General features: G+C 41.0%; 1 protein-coding gene across 1 annotated transcript; it reads right to left on the reverse strand.

The window, feature by feature from the left end:
• Positions 1-714: 714 nt before the first annotated feature.
• Positions 715-15,978, reverse strand: slc12a3 (solute carrier family 12 member 3). The gene is made up of 26 exons (XM_073471752.1): positions 15,721-15,978; positions 14,203-14,340; positions 13,410-13,485; positions 13,152-13,247; positions 12,932-13,071; positions 12,694-12,804; positions 11,950-12,061; positions 11,705-11,835; positions 11,461-11,545; positions 9,815-9,975; positions 9,488-9,595; positions 9,179-9,302; positions 8,922-9,023; positions 7,850-8,005; positions 7,652-7,751; positions 7,277-7,388; positions 7,023-7,160; positions 5,119-5,225; positions 4,950-5,032; positions 4,690-4,767; positions 4,381-4,479; positions 3,483-3,594; positions 2,995-3,081; positions 1,297-1,435; positions 1,067-1,134; positions 715-856 (listed from the first exon to the last, which is right to left on the reverse strand). The coding sequence occupies exons 1-26, from the start codon at positions 15,976-15,978 to the stop codon at positions 715-717; spliced, it is 3,063 nt and encodes a 1,020-aa protein (XP_073327853.1).
• Positions 15,979-17,231: the final 1,253 nt, after the last annotated feature.

Here is a 17,231-nt window from a genome sequence, read left to right on the forward strand (position 1 = left end):
AGCTGGTAAAATAATCACTTATTCTAACATTTGCTAACATAAGCAGCACGCAGTTACATGGGACATCGTTTTTGTATCTAATGTACTTCTAAGACAGTGCTTCACAGCAAATGTCCATGGAAACAATACACACTAGAAAACATCAATATATTGCTATTAGTATTCCCTTTAGATAACTTGGTAGTTTTTGATGTTTTCCGTTCCTGAAAATAGGGACAGAGTGAGGGCTCTTTTCTTCTTTACCCTCTCAGACAAAAGCACTCATTTGTTTGACAGCAAAACTCCCTTTACCCACTGAAGTTACATCATGTTAGGTCAGCTGTGAACTGCAGCTCGAAGCCATAAATGGGAAGATGTTTATGTTTATGCATGTTTATTCTGCAATTTCTGAGCTATAAAGTACCAGTCAACAATCATATTGAACTACACTAACCCACATTTGTGTAATAAATGTAAAGAAAAAGCAAAACATTGTGTCAAACATGAAATGATTCTGGTAACTAACTGCCTTTACATTCAATTACGGCTTAAATTGTAAATATATCCCCGAGAGTGATTCACCTCTGCAGTACCTCTAGAATATGAATTAAAGAACGACATGGTGGATACAGGAATCATAATTACAGGGTTATATAATCAATCAACAGTCATCAAGGCACTGACACGTGTAAATCAAGATGAAAATGTCAGGATGCTAGTGAGTGCGGAGACATTTTATTGGCAGTAGAAGGTGAGGACGTTTTCCTGGTTTCCTCTGACCAACAGGACTGGAGGTCTCAGATCACGTGACAAGAAGTCCAGCCACGCCAGGTAGAGAGTGCTGGGACATGCTCCTCTCCTCCCGACCGGCATGGTGCTGCCAGGAGACACACAAATTGAAGGTGAAGTGATTGTACTCAGTGTGTTCAAGCAGTCAGGTTTAAAATGGACAGAGTCAAGTGTGAGTGGGGGGAGTGGTGCAGCTGGCATGACATGTAATTACACAGTCACTCCCTGTACTCTGCATTGTCTACCTTGTAATAAAGTAGCACTAGCACGACCTACAGAGAAGAATGACTGTACTCACATAACAATGAGAGCGGCTTCCCTGGAGTAATCCTGCAGGACCTCATTCAGACGGATCTGACGGAGAGACTGAAGCCCACAGAGAAAGGTTGCAATTTCAGTCAAGGGAGACAAAATAAACACTGGTTATTACCTCTTCAACCTAAATTCTACATGTGCTCTATCCAAATGTGTATGAGTCAGGTTGTGTGTGTGTGTTTCAGTGTGTGTGTGTGTGTGAGAGAGAGAGACCTTGGCCTTGTTCCTCTCTAAGTCCTGGTCAGTAATCATCCACGGCTCCTCCTGCTGTCTTGTTGGCCCAGAATCAGAGTCCTGTTTGGGGTTTGTATCCAGCCTGAAGTGACCCACCATCTTCTCAAACTGATCAACACTGGAGCACAAGAGGATCATGGGTAATTGCAGAAAGTAGATAATGAAGTAAAACAAGTACGATTTAATTCATTCCTATTTTGTTTTTTACAATGATGATTAGTAAGTCTTTAGTAACACATATTGAGAGCATGGAGGCGTAAAATACATCAGAAAAACATTTACAGGATTTTGGGGAAATCAGTTTAAATGATAGCAATGACATCCAGGGGTGACACTGAAGTTTTTGTTTATCCTCAAATCAAAGTACTCTCTGCATAAAGTGTAAATCAGATGCGGGGCCCGTATAACCTACAAGCGGGCCCTGGGGCTTTCCTATTTGCATATGCCCCGTTAATTTAGGAACACGCATCAGAAGAAGATGATCAGACCCTTACTTTGGGAATGAAAGCTGAAAAAGCCATCTTTTTATGCTTGTACAGCCTTATACCCTAGTAGATAGGATAATAAATGGTGCTGGAGGATGTGGGCGGCTGCAAAGCTGTCACACATTTTGACATTATGGCACACTTCAGCTTAGAGAGCCCTCATGATTCTTTTTTTTAGTCAGGTGAATTTGCGTTTAATTTGTTTCTAAAGCCAGAGGAGAGAGAGGAGGAAATCTCGTGTAGGCAGCCTCTCATTTTGTAAATCTGGCGTCACAAGATATTCTCTTTCAAAACACACACACGCACACACACACACACACACACACACACACACACACACACACACACACACACACACGCACACACACACACACACAGGTCTCAGTCCTTAGTGTGTTCATTTACATTCGATTTCTTTTAGAGTACATATTAGACCATGACAAGTGCCTCAAGTCATAAGAAGCCAGATAGTTAAGGTGGACTTGCAAAGCCAGCCACGTGAGTCAAAGAAAGGTGGACTGTAGAGGTGTTCTGTGAGTTTTGGTGTCACAAAGACAACTATGTGTGATGTGAAAAAGCTGACATCCTCACAGATGATCGGTCAAAACTTGCAAAGCCAGCTTTCCAACAAAGAAAAGGTCAGAGCTGAAATCATGAGGATCATTTGCATCTGATTTGACCTTATAGTTACACCTAGTATAGCCAGCTTGATCCCTGAGCTAATGTCAGAGTCCCTTGTTGTCCCTTAAGAGTCTACTTATTCAGCCTTGATCATCGATGAATCCAGGATTGGAAAACCAAAAACCATAAAAAAGCTCCACATTAAACAGTCCGTATAAAGCCTTCTTTACAAGCGTTTTTTGCCTACCAAGGCAAGATTGGTCTCATAAAAAGGCCCCCAAACCGTCGCGCAATCGCACCCTAACTTCTTCAAACAGGATTGGCACCTATGACACATGATCCAGGATTTACTCAGGTCAGGGGCGTTCGGTGAGGGTCAGGCTGAGGTTAGTGTTAAGGTTAGGGTAATAAAGCAGGACCCTTGTGATAGTAAGCCTGGAGCTCTACTGGTCCCTGGCATTCTGGGGTTTAACCCAGTTGGTTATCCCAGCCCTCAACCCTGATCACTTGGATTTGCACTGTTGTTTGCTCCATGGTTCATTCTCATAAAAACAAGCTTTGGCAGACATACTTTCCAGGCTGAGGGTTCTGGTAGATGTCAGGAAGAACTTCAACATCATGGAAACCAAGGCGGAACTTCTTGAGCAGTGCCAACACCCTGGAAGAAGGGTTGTAAAAAGGTTTGCAACAGTTTCACAGAATCTCATACTTATAAACCACGTATTTTTACTGAGCATGTGAAGCTGCAGGCTATTGATACTATTATGTTAGCAACATCAACTTTCACTCATGTCGCTGTTGTGTTTACTGCTTGTGTAGGAGCTGTATTGCAGGTTAAAATGAACTGGAGTCATCATTAATCTTTTTAGTTACACCTGTTGTTTTCCCTGTATGTCCTGCTGTGCTGATCAAAATGTCTGCTGTGAAAAAGGTCTTTGATAACTAGCTGGAGCTCCATAATTCTCCAACACATTTTTCGCAAATGTGCTGAAGAAATCAGAAAGAGCCCTGAGCACCCCACAGTAATCTGAATGACAGGGAAGTAATGCAAGAACTTACTCCTCTCTCTTCTCTTCCTTCTTGTCTGTTTGTCCTCCCACAAACACTCTGACCTTACACCTGGCCCAGCGCTTCCTCCGAGTCAGCAGGTAGGGCAGCAGCAGGGTCAGACCTGGCAAACCACACATACACACACACACAGATCCTAAGGAAATCCTTAGTAAAAGTACTAATACCACACTGTGGAAATACTCCACTACCAGTTAAAGTACTGCATTCAAAACCTTACCTAAACGCACAGCATGTCATTTCTGCTGAGAGTGGTCTCTCAATCAAAACAAACAAAAGATATAAGTAGTGTGGGACCATGGGAGTTGTTGTTTTCATTGTTAAGCAACCACCATTTCTGATGAACATCTATACATGACTCAAGCAGAAATGTTTACAGACAAGGTAATGTTTTCAAGTTTTTTCACATAGGGTGCAATAACCAAGAATCAGCAGCAGCATATCACCAGAGTAACTGCTAACTGCTTCTAACTGTAGCTGCCGTTAGCTAGTCAGCTCAGTTAGCCATGCAGTTAGTGGTCCAAACTGGGAGATCAGAGTGGTATTCTAAATTAGGGTGGGCCAGGGCTCGCTCGTCACCTGCTTTACTTACTGCAGTTTCAGTAGATACCTGCAACACAACACTTACAATATATTGTCAAATATATTCTGTACTTCATTTTGTTAATTTGTTTTTAATGTTGCATATTATATCTTTAAGTAGAAGTATTTAAGTATTATCAGCAAAATATACGTTAAGAATCAAAAGTAAAAGTACTCACTATGTGATAAAATGTTTCCTGTCAGTGCTGATGATGTTTTTGGATTAATATTACGGCTGCATTAACATGTGCTAATATTCTTGACGTAAGCAAAAAAAAGTGGTAGATGGACGTAGAGACGATCAGACCTCCGTCATCAGACAGCCAGTACACATCGATGGTCTTCTTTCCTTGTTTTTTCTGGAACACCGTGCTTGGCTGAGGCTCCGCTTCAAGTGAGACAGTAGCTGCAAACAATTTTATATACACAGAAAAATCTTTTTAATCACATCAATTTTTAGGATTTCTGGGTGTTTAAGTTCAAAATTGTTAAACAGTAACCCATAAGTGCCATTTACAGCTTTATTTTTTCTGGATTCGAGGCCAACTTTTGCTCAAGATTTGATTTGATGTGTAAAAGAAATGAATCCTAAGGATATGATAATGCATAAACATACAGGTAATGCTTGTTTGAATGCAGGGAGGGGCAGAGATGATGTTGATACTCTCGGGTCCTTCATCGAAGCCTTGGTTAACTGAAATAAAAACAGAGGAAATGGCTGTATGTATATGGATACTCTTGAAGGCACTCACTCAAATGATGGATGGATGTGGACAGCTCCTCCCAGCATGCCCCTCGTTAACTCCAAACAAACTGACAGATCAGCATTAATTTACTCTCAGCGCACTCCACTCTAATTTGAAATAAGGCTCTCACCGTGAGATTGAGATGGACGAGAGACATCCAGTCGCTCCCTCATCCTCAGCATGCACACACCATACTGCTGGTCAAAGGCATCACTGAAACACACGTTGTAATGTTGAAACAGTAGTTCAGAGGTACACACCCACACAGGATGAAGTTTATGAATTCCCCCTGTACTCACTGTAGTATTCCTATGTAACTGTGTGCAGCCTCAGGTGTGTCAGTGTGCCAGTCTTTCTTGAAACCCATCAGCAGAGTGTTTGGCTTGATACGACCCAGACCTGCCCCCTGGTGGACACACAACAACATGAGAAGAAGAAGAAGAGAGGAGTCAGGCTTGTTTCACAAAGCAATGTTAACTTCTTCTGGCTCTCTTTTACCAAGCCATGAGATGGAAAGATATGGTTATACTGTCTGTTCCATGTGAACAGACCAAATTGGGAAATAAGTCCTTTAAGTGCCTTGCTCCTTTCACTTTGAATAGCCTTCAAAAACATTTGAAACTGAGGGACTTGGTCTCTGTGCCTGATTTTAATGGTGGATGAATGGGTTGGCACTTGTCTATGTCAGTAGGTATTTTAAGTAATTCTATATCTTAGTGTATATCTACTATGTTCTCTGTTTTTGAGTCATCTGTAACTTTATTGATGCTGCTGTCTCTTTTTAAAAAGAGACCATTGTTCTCGATGGGTATGAGCTGCTTAAAATGGGTTAAAAGCAAATACAACTGACAATCCAGGATAAATGATGTCACAACTCTTCACCAATCCCATTATGAACCACTATGCACATGGAAGAAACCACTGATGCAGCCATCAGACAGAGAGCATATTTCATAAGTATCTATAGCGTTTAGAAGTATTTCAATATTTCATATTAGATGAAATGATGATACCCACAGAAACACTGGTGTTAACAATATCAACAGAACCAAAGCAGCACATTTAATATTCTATTAACTAGAATATAGAAAGTAGTAATAGAAACTAGTGATGGGAAATGAAGCTTCAACCACAGTGACATCTGGTGGTTTGAAAAATGTATAGCAGCTCTCCAAGACCAGGGCGGAGGCACCACCATCACACCTCACTGTTTTAGTTTTATTCTCTCTTGTAGTCTCATACGTGTGCAATCCAAGTCCAAGACACCTTTGTGTTATTAAACCTCTTTATATTTGTTCAGAAGTGCTGCCTTAAATGTTGATTTTTATTGTGCAAAATGCTATTGTAATATAATTGTTGTTATATGTTGTCCAAAAAGGAAATATTTTTGCTGACATTAATGTACCTTTTACTGTAGCTTAGTCTGAGTGCCACTGTGGGCTCATGATTTTAAAACTTTTATGTGACATTTCAAAGGATTGAAATGTGAATGGAGAGCAATATTCCTTAAAGTGAGAGTGATATTCATTAAATTAACCGTACTTCTATTAAATTGTTACTTCATATCACTGTTTCTAATGTAAATCGCCACATTTCTCAGCTATTCTGTTCTCTTCTTATCCCACTAATGTGCCAACCACATAGTTAAGGTGCAAAAAAACTTTCCAAACTGTCCTAATGCATGAAGCACTTTGCGAAGCAACGATGACTTTTGAAGCGTCGGACCGGACGTCACCAATCATGAGTTCGGTTCTCAGGAGTGAAACAAGCTTCGGAGCTTCGGTATCATCCACCCATCAAACAGATAAAAATAATACAGTAAGCAAACTTAAACTGACAATAGACTACTTTTTTTTGCTTTAATTTATCATTCTGAAGTAAATACTGATTGCGCAGTGTAACAGCTCTAGAACAATGAAGCCATCTGCATATAGACTGGTTCCCTATAAACCTCACGAACCTTATAATACCACAGGGACCAAGTCAACTTAAATTTCATGACAGCTGATTGGTCAGGAAGAGATTCTTTCCTCTCTTTTTATCTATAATCCTGAGCAATACCTTTTAGGTTTAGCTGAATTACCATGACACTTGAACTCAGTGTGAACCTGACTCTGAGGCTGAGGGTTTACCCCCACAAGACGGCTGGCTTCATGAGACGGGCCCCAGTTCAGCCGGGAGGGTAAAGACAAGAAATTCTGACCTGTAGCAGCACGTTAACTCCTGACCGTAGCTCTGTAGCCACCACGCCTCTGTAGAATGACTTCACCTTCCGTTGGTTCAGCCAGGTCACGTGACTGTCGCTGCTCGCTTTTCTCACTGCTGATGGGGAGGGATCAGCCTGACAAAGACAGGGTCGAATGGATAATGGTTTCAGACCCCAAACATGACTGAATCGAAAATCAACCAAACGTTGTAATCTTCACTGGGTGTCTGTGAATGTTGAGTTACACTCACAGTGACCACATTGGCACACATCATGAGACTGTGACTCTTTGTGAAACAGCTGACGAGATCCACCAGAGCTGGACGACTGCTGGGAGGACCTGTTAGCACCAAACACTGAGGCCTGACAGGTTCACAAGCAAAGTCAGAATTAGGTGTTGAGCAGCTTAGTCCAGTTTGTTTTTGGATAACATTGGACAACGTTTGCTGAAGTTTTTAGTTTAGTTTAGTTATAAAGTTATAAATCTGTCATACTTTTAGCTAAAGTATGACAGATTTGTTTTAATCTGTGCCCCACTTCCAAATACAAAAAAAGAAATACAAACATTTCTCTAAATTTAGAACAGAAGACCAACTGTAGGTGTGCGATCACATCCTTTCACTGACCTGTAGTTCTTGACGTGGTCCTCCACATGGTTGAGGCCCACACACTGGTTCAGAGCAATGTTGTAGGAGCTCGCCTGCACCGAGGAGCCCCAGTTTACATCTAACCACAGAGTTAAAAGTTAAAAATGGAGCAGAGGAGGACAGCTGTTTGGTTCGAGATACGGTACTGTGCTTTGTCCATCATGTGTGCGACTTTACCAGGCTTCCTGTAGAGTGTGTATGCCAAAAGGAGGAAGACAACACCGAAGGCAATGAGGGCCGCCCACCAAGTCAGCAGGAACATGATGACCACGCAACACACAGCGCCCAGCAACGACAGCCACTTACTGTAGAACCTGAAGGATGGACGCCACCCTGGACACACACGTATTTGTACACTGTTCATACATGCATGTCCACACACTCTCCCTAAACCCAGGAATTCTGCTTTCTCATAACAGTTACATTTGTTTCATTGCTATGTTTGTTTTTAATTGGTCATCCTTTGTCAAAAATAAACAAAAGACATTTGCCGAGTGTGGAGAGAGCCAGGTAGAGTCGCTGCTCAGCTGCTCAGCTGCTCAGAGCCGGCCAGCTCTGGAGGAGAGAGCCAGGTGTAGAGGCAGAGCTTCTGGAGGAATTAACACCCGGAGTCACATTGGATTCTACTCTGATCTGGAGAGCTCAGAGATGACTTTTTAACTTTTGGGATTAAAAAGTGGATTTTTCCTCACTCCTGTTTATCAACTTGACTGCAGCAGAGATCCTCGCAGGTGACCTCCATTGTCTGCTGTTTATGTTCTGTAATGTTGACTGCTGACTGGAGCTGGAGGGGAAATGTACACTACTTTATTAACGTAACATTACAGAGAGGAGAGGGAACAAAGAAGAGAGAACCGGAGTCTCTGGTGAGTGCTGAGTTTAGTGAGAGGCTAAAATGAATTCAAACACACACACCCTCAGTGTGCTACCATTACGGCTAATGTACAGTAATGTAATCTGGCTGTTTGGGTGGAATAAACCGTTGCTAATTGAAAATCTTTCTGGCATGACTCAGGCCTTCCTCTCTCTGTGACTCTCTCGCAGACGTTATGGCAATACACAATCAAATAAATCCCATCGTGACCCTGAGTAAACTTGTGGATTTCTCTGGGTTTGAACACTGTTGGAAACATTTGGGATAATGTAAGTACACGAGTCAACTAAATATATAACAAGGGGCTAGTTGTTTTGAGACATTTACGTGCAGAAATGTTACATATATATTTCAAGCAAGTGTGATGTTTTCTACCTGGTGAGTTGGTGATTGAGGCATGGAAGCAGCTGAAGTTGATCAGAGCGTAGGAGCAGAGGAAGAAGTTGGAGATGATGGGAGCGATGGTGTTCAACTCAGCTGGTCAAGAGAAAGGACAGGGCGGCGACCATGGTTCACATTTGTTTTTAAAGCTGTAATCCTTAAGATTTTCATGGAGTGACATTCCTCTTTCCATTCAGACTATGATTGCTGAAATTTTCATACGCGATCAGAGGTTCTTTTCAAAGCCTCACCAATGAGAATGAAGCAGACGGCGATGATGTACGTCAGGAGGTAGCTTCTGAGTGGTTCATCATTCTTGCCGTAACCTTTGCCAAAGAAGCCGATGAAAGGGTAGAGTTTGTCCTTGCACAGACACTAGACAGGAAATAAGGGGAAGGAGAGAAAAAAATCAAACATTTAGTTTTCACAGCAGAGAAAATAAAAATGAAAAGCTTGTTTGAACGGGCACAGGGAAATAGAAAAAGTTGCACTGAAATGTGAAAGGAAATAACATTTGAACAAAATATTGCATAACTGCATGTGTGTATGTGTGTTTGTACCTGGAAGACTTTGGGAGCAGACACCAGGCAGGCCAAAGCCGAGGATAGTGTTGCTCCAAATATACCAGCAGTGATGAGAGGGCCGAAGGCTGCCACCAAGCTCATCGTCTACAGACACAAATGTGCTCTTTACTTATGAGGCTCATCTATTACTGGGGAACAAACTGTCTGTTTACAGGGTGACCTAATGTTACTGTGACTGATTAATACAGAGTGAGACTGAATCATTTATTGAAAACAACGTCTGTCAAGGCTTCACAGTGAGAAAGAGCTCTCTAAAGACACATTTCACTAATTTCCGTGTCTCGTGAGTGAGCTTGTGCTGACCTGATAGTAGTTACTGATGCCGTAGGTGCATGTGTTGTTGCTGATACACTCGCTGAAGTCCCATCCGTAGTGACAAGCTAAACCAACGCAATCCTCCCTGAATGAGTTCGCTGACATGGTGTCGTTTAAAAGGCCTGACGCATCCCGCACCACACAGGATCCTGAGAGGAAACAAACACATGGACATGCATTTATAGAGCACTTTTCTAGACTACTCAAAGCACCGAGCTATGTAATACAGACAGGATATTTTACCGTTTAACAATAATCTTTATTGTCCAAAATGACATCAGTGTACTTAAACAGCAAACTTTAATGGGAATTAAACAATTATAAATCTCCGAATATCTGTGATAGGCCAATATCAGCCGATAATATCAGCCGAATGATAAATCAGTAGGTAGGTCATTTTGGTTTTGAGGGTAAAGGAATGTCCATATGTTAAGACTCATAAGTTCATAGTCGTAAATTTGTCGATATACATCTCCCTCCCAGAAGGTGACGTTATGCTGAGGCTTCTGTGTGTCCCAGGGTTCTTCTTCCCCTCCCTACACAGTACCTTGATCATAGTGGAAGAGGAGCAGTCCTGAAGTGTCCGTCAGAACTGGCATGGTATTACACTGTGTTACTACATGTACTGTTGAGCCTGTTCTCCTTGACCGAGCCTCATTAAATACTACAACGCATCACTTCTCCTGAGTCTCCCTTCTCATCTGGGTTGATCAGATGAATGAAAAATCATCAATAACGAGTAGACATATTTAGCTAATTTGTTTGAGTTGAGGCAGGTGCGGCATTTGCGCGTTCTCCCCGTCTGCGTGGGTTCTCTCCGGGTACTCTCGCTTCCTACCACAATCCAAAGACATGCAAGTTAGGTCAATCGGTCAGTCCAAATTGCCCGTAGATGTGAATGTGAGCATGAATGGTTGTTTGTCCCTATATGTCAGCCCTATGATGAACTGGCGACTTGTCAGCTGGGATCGGCTTCAGCACCCCCATGACCCTGCAAATGATAAGCGGCTACAGATACTGGATGGATGGATGGATGGTTGAGTTGTAGGTTAATGTACGGTAAAACTATAAATCATTGGGGTAAATATGTCATTACTGCAGAACGATGTTGGTGTTACTTTACAAACATAAACCCGTTGGTTTATTCGTACAGAAAGAAATTCTCTGCAGGGTAATTTCAAGTTAATGCTTTGTTATACACTGTAAGCATAGCAGAAATTGACGTTGTGCAAAGTTTTAACTTCAAGAAGCAAACTGATGTCACTGCTTTACATTAGAGTAAACACTGTACTTGAGGACTGTAAACAGAATGGCAACTTTGGTTTGGAACATTAGATCCTTTTGGACTTTGCAGACCTTTAACCCCAGGTTTGTCGTACTTTTACTTCCCATGGATCAACAGGCACACATACTACAGTAAAATGATCATGACTTTTGCTTATTCAATCCTGAATTAATCATTTATTATTTTGTGCCACACAATTACAGTAAATGCCTTTAGTGAGAAGCTATGTATTGGCAAAAGAGATAGTCATTATTGCAAATAACATCAACAGGGTGATTTAAAGACCAACGCACTGTTTGGGTATAAGGCAGCCTAAGTACATTTGTTTGGTAGAAAAGACAGACAGTACCAATGGTAGCAGTGATGATGATGTAGGAAATGGTTGTCAAGAATATTGCCATCAGTGTTCCTCTGGGAATGGCAACTGTTGGATTCTGGGAAGGAGAGAGGACAAAAGAAATGATAATGGTAATACTGAGTTATATTTATATATACTGTATACAACAATGGAGAGATTTGTCTGTATGTAGGTGTAGAAATAAGATGGTGATGGAGATGCTTTCTCATTGAGGAGAATTTAGAAAGAATGATACCTTCAGATCTCCAGAGATGTTAGCTCCTGCCAGGATGCCCGTAGCAGAGGGGAAGAAGATGGAGAACATGCCAAAGAAGCTTCCCTCTTTCCCTCGCCAGTTGGGAACAAAATTGGTAGTAAAAATATCCGCTGTTAAGGGTGAGATAGTTTACTGGAGAGCTCAGTAAAGTCTGATTTTCAACAAAATGTTTTTATATGCCATTGAAATCACATCAAAATGGTATTTCTTCGATGAATCGTCACCTTTGTAGCTAAAGAAACCCTTGGCTTGTTTTTGTGGTGAAGCAGGTATGACGGTTCCGACAAAATAGCTGGCAAATGACAACATGATGACCAGGAAGAACAGAACCTGGGCCTGAACAAGGCAAAATACATGATAAACATATGGATGCACATAAACATTACCTTCAAGAGCAAGCTACTGTATCTCCCTACAACGATAGCCTAATTTAACTTGGGGTTATTGTGCTAGCTAAGACATGCTAGCTAACTTGCACGTGTAAACAAATATATGAACATTGTAAAGTGTCGTTTTATGTCTCTCTATAGTATGACAGGTACAGAATCAGAGGCAGAGTGGGGGAGTGAGCGGGTTATGACTTTCCCACTTTGCCACTGCTCTTGGGTCTTGTTAAATCTCACAGGAGATACAGAAGTGACAAATCTAGGAAGTTATTAGTCGAGTAAAGAAATATTTCCAATATGTATCCTCCTGTGCTTAAGCTTTAGAAATGCTTTTTAATTTTGCGGAGACAGAGAAAAAAGGCTCCGGGTGCAAAAGTTATGAGTGCCATCAATCTTCTCGTCTAGCTCAAGGCAAAATAGCAAACACATGTATTTCCCAAAATGAACTAAATCAGCAACTTCTGCAGCAGTAAAACATTCAGTGCAACAGATACATCGTTTTATGTATGTTTTAATATAGCAACCATTTGTTGCAACCATGATGGCACTTTACCGCAATCTCATATGTTTGTTTGAGCTAACCTTTGACTCCCATGCCATACCAGCCATTGAGATACCCAGAAGGAATGTGACAGTGATGATGCCAATGATGCGGATGTCATTGGTTCGGTCCACCATGACAGCTCCATTTTCCTGAGGAAGAAAGTTCGGAGGAATGTCGGGTTTATATAAATAGAATGGAAATCTGTGTTTTCTGTACGATGTCATTGTAAAAGTTGCTCAACATATGGTACATATTAACATACAGCATCCTACTTACATGCATGAGGTCTGTAACAGTCTCAGCAAAGCCCACAGTGTGCATGGCCACAGCTACAGCATTGGCAAAAGCAAAGATGAGACCAATGGACCCACCCAGCTCTGGACCGAGGCTGCGACTGATCAGGAAGTAGGTCCCACCTGATCACAGGGGACAGTCCGTATGTTTTTTGATAGAAGTTTAATAAGTTGGTTGTTGAATGTATCAGTGAGCAACAGACCTCCTTTGACCTTTCCGTTGGTAGCGATGGCTGAGGTTGAGAGACCGGTGATCCCTGTTATAGAAGCGGATACCAGGATAATCACCCAGGTCAGACCTGACATAAAGGCACAAGAAGAAAGAGAGAAAGAATAACAGCCTGACAAAAGCTTGCATCGACAACTCCCTAGAAAATCTGAGAGAATAAAAAATATGTAGCACGGATCAACCATTTGATAAGTGAATGAATGGAATAGAAGTTTTCTTGGACATACTGTACCTATACCAGCTTGAGCAGTGATCCAAGGCAACCTCAGGTACAAGATCACCCCCCAGATATTTAACATGCAACGGATCTATGAAAAGACAGTTACCAGCTGAATTGAACAATGCCACACAATTTAAGCCCGATGCCAACATCAGTGTTAACACAGGATGTATGTTTTTTTTGTAATGAGGTGGAAAGTAAGGGTATGGAGGTCAAGGTGCTGGATAGACATCTGACTTTCATACAGGAGGCCACTGACAATGTCCTGTCAGACCTGCCAGTTGAAGTTTGTGTTTTATTAACCCTAACCACAATATTTCCGTAACCTTAACCAATTGAGAGAGAGAGAGAGAGAGAGAGAGAGAGAGAGAGAGAGAGAGACAGGTTAATATGAAGCTATACCAGCAGCTGGTTAGCTTAGCTTGGTACAAAAACAGCTGGAAACAGAGAAACAGCTAGCCTGACTTTGTTCAAAGTTTAAAGTTTTATATTTTTGTATTGATTAAACAAACAATATTTACCTTGTTAATATAGCAAATTGTGTGACCTTTGGACTGTTCACATGTTTCCATCATTCATTAGCTGAAGAAAGCAACTTAAAATTCTTTCTTTAAGACTTGGAATGAACAGGTCGAATGTAGATCATATGTATGTTTTCAAGTAGAATAAAGAGTTTTTTCATAACATAAGCTACTTAAAAAATGGATCAGGATTTAAGAGTTAAACTTAAATAGAATAGATTGGTATAAAGCAGTTTCACATCGCAAACATCTACCAAAATACATGCTGGTCTAACCCTACCTACCATCACTCCTTGTACCCAGCCAAAGCGAGTAGGCTCAGGTGGCGGCTCCTTCTGCTCTTCCTCGTCTTCTGCGGAGCTGTCTCCTCCTTCCATCTGTCCATCTGTTGTCTCCTCATACATGGGAGGTCTGAAGTCATCCTAGTCAAGTAAAGCCAAGTAAATGTCATTGCTAAAAGCCAAATGAATCACAAACTGATCTCAAAGGGCCTCATAATCAATGCAGCATATGACTCTAGACTTGTAGTCAAGACCGCCTAAACCGAGACCAAGACACTACCAAGACCAAGACCAAGACAGACCAAGTCAAGACCAAGACTAGTTCAGCTCAAGACCGAGACCGAGACCAAAAAAAAAAACTATTTTTTTTGCCATTTTGCATGAGTTGTAGAACATAAGCACCATACTGGGTTCAGCTGCTTAGTATAAATGTGAGATTGTATTATTTCAACTACAGGCACAATAATACAGAGACAGTGCATGTCTTGTGTGTGAACTAGCTATAAATGTTTTCATCAATTGGCTGAAATCAAATATGTGTAGCAATTGCATGACCGCTATTTCTACACTATTTGAGGATTGACTCTTGAGTGCTGTTAAGGACTGACATGACTATAGTCCCAAAGTCATCTAACAAAATAACAAGCCTCCAACACCACCCTGCACCTCAAAAAAAGTCTAATGAATGGGAAATATGTTACTGATTTAAATTGTACTTAATTTGTAGATGAAACGTGAATTTTAAATATTAAAGATACACACAATTATTATTGCGTGAGAGGACGAGCGCCAACGCCGTCTGTGTCTCAAAATGCATGTGATTGGTACCACTTGAAGGGGGCATATAATGATATAAAAAAAAAAAAAACAAATGTGCCTGCCTGGATATTATAGGTTACAAATCCCTTCGAGACCGCTCGGCCAGTCCGAGACATTGCGAAACCGAGACAAGACCGAGACAACAAAAAAGTGGTCTCGAGACCGGTCTCGAGACCAAGACCGGTCTCCAGAACTACAAGTCTATATGACTCCCTATACCTTAAAACAATTATTTCAGTTATACAACCCTTTTAACAAGGAGGAAATGTAAGGAAAAACAAAATGGAACCGATGATATTTCTTTTTTCAGTATCAAACTGAAGGAATTTCTTTTCTGTGATCCAGTTAAAAAAGAAATCCTTGTGCAATGAGTTCAATTTTGCCTTGAGCTGCTGAGAGACTAATACTATATAATCATCATTGTAGAGAGCAGACAGTAATGAAGATTCAACATATACAGAGTTGAGTTTGAGTTAATATTAGAGTAAAGTATTTCATGGTGTTCCAAGAAAATAACTCCCACTTATTAAACTGAGTTAACCGATGCATCATGGGATCAGGGTTTGCTTCAGGCAATTTGAAACATTCAGTGGATGCTAAAATGCACCTTGGTTGTGAAAAAAAAAATCATTAACCTGCATTTCTTTTGTCAATTAAGAGAGATAAGACCATACTAGCTGATAAAAAAGCAGATTATCCTACCTCAGGGTTTGCGTGGAGCTGGTACAGAGATGGTCTGAAGCGCCTCCGTCGGCCCCACACCTCAGTGTTGGCGTAGAAGTCATAGTGTGGCGGAGAATCCAGAGTCTCGTAGCCAGTGCGAGCATCCGATCCACAGGATGCTACGCTGCTCACATCATCATAACCTCCAGGTGTTGCCTTCCCTTTGGCTGCTGACAGAGGAATTCTGGGTCTGTATGCAGCCAAGTGAATACCATCGCTGGCTACTGGTAACTCCATTCAGAACGGCAGAATCTTCCGTATGTCAGTGGATTGTAACCACAAAGACAGCTTTAACAGCAGGTTTTATGAAGGATCTTTTTCTGAAACAGCTGAGAGGCAGTGAGTCAGGGTGATGGAGCCATTCTGTAGGAGTTTAAGGTATATAACGGAGGCTGTACGTGAGGGCTGGTTTTATATTTGACCTTAACCAAGCAGGAAGAGCCCGAGGCCACATAAGAAGGCTGGTTCATTGAGCAGTCAAACAAGAATCATTACAAGAACTATTAAACATGGCATGGACAATTTCACATTACAGGGTCAACCAACAATCCTTCTCGGCTGAGTTGTTTCCCTTAATAAATATTTATAAAATGACCCTCTAGAGACGCAACATTTTCCTTTCCATAAAGCACAAACAATGCAGAAGGAACAGGATTGTAGTAGCCTAAGTATTGATTTGTTTCATACAAGACCTCCACTTTATATTATGTCAGACATGTGTCTTTGTAATTGGATATTTCTGTTGAGTTTAGATCAGCTTGCAGGAAGGTCTTTCAGGTTACATGATCACAGCTTTAATCATGAATCCTCTGAGGGGATTTTTAGTTAGAATACAAGTTGTAAACAGCATCATTATACAAGCAGACTGACCTGTAAGATAACCTTGACTTGGATAACTCAAGGGCAACAATGTCTGCTTGTTAAGGAAAGAAGTTTGGATGATACTTGGTAAATTTCAGTTTGTTATTGATTACTAAGAGCTTCCCTATAGCAATGTATTTCTGCAATAATGAAAGAGTTTCATGAAATAACAACATAAAAAAATCAAAAAGATAATACAGAGACATTATGTAAGAATTATGAAAATAATCTAGTTAAAAAAGGAATGGTCACATTTTTTGTGACGCCTATGTCTAGGACTTATTAAAATGCATTATAAATATACTAATAATGCACTATAATGTGCCTATGGCAGCATTAAATCATAGTTATAAGCACTCATTACTAATATGATACTTTTAGCAATAATCATAACACATTTCATATCATAATACTTCATAATTGCTGGTCACTCACATATTTTTTCTCACACGGATCATGGGGCATTATCTCATATAGTTATAATATGGTATGATAATTTTTTAATGCATTATAACACAGGGCTCTACAGTGCGAGCATTGCACTCGCATTTGCCCCTAAAAGAATGTGCGAACCGGGAAAATGATTTGGGCGCACAGTGTGCGAGCAAAGGTCACAAGTTACCATCACA

The sequence above is a fragment of the Pagrus major genome, chromosome 8 (assembly GCF_040436345.1).
Source record: "Pagrus major chromosome 8, Pma_NU_1.0".
NCBI classification, from domain to species: Eukaryota; Metazoa; Chordata; class Actinopteri; order Spariformes; family Sparidae; genus Pagrus; species Pagrus major.

What these genes read in the sequence shown, in the direction of transcription:
- slc12a3 (XM_073471752.1), bottom strand. Translation starts at nt 15,978, where the DNA reads ATGGAGTTACCAGTAGCCAGCGATGGTATTCACTTGGCTGCATACAGA. An exon ending in CTGCTCCCAAAGTCTTCCAG is followed by an intron (nt 9,303 to 9,487) that starts GTACAAACACAC and finishes TTTCCTGTCTAG; the next exon opens with TGTCTGTGCAAGGACAAACT. An exon ending in GAAGCCGCTCTCATTGTTAT is followed by an intron (nt 857 to 1,066) that starts GTGAGTACAGTC and finishes GTCTCCTGGCAG; the next exon opens with CACCATGCCGGTCGGGAGGA.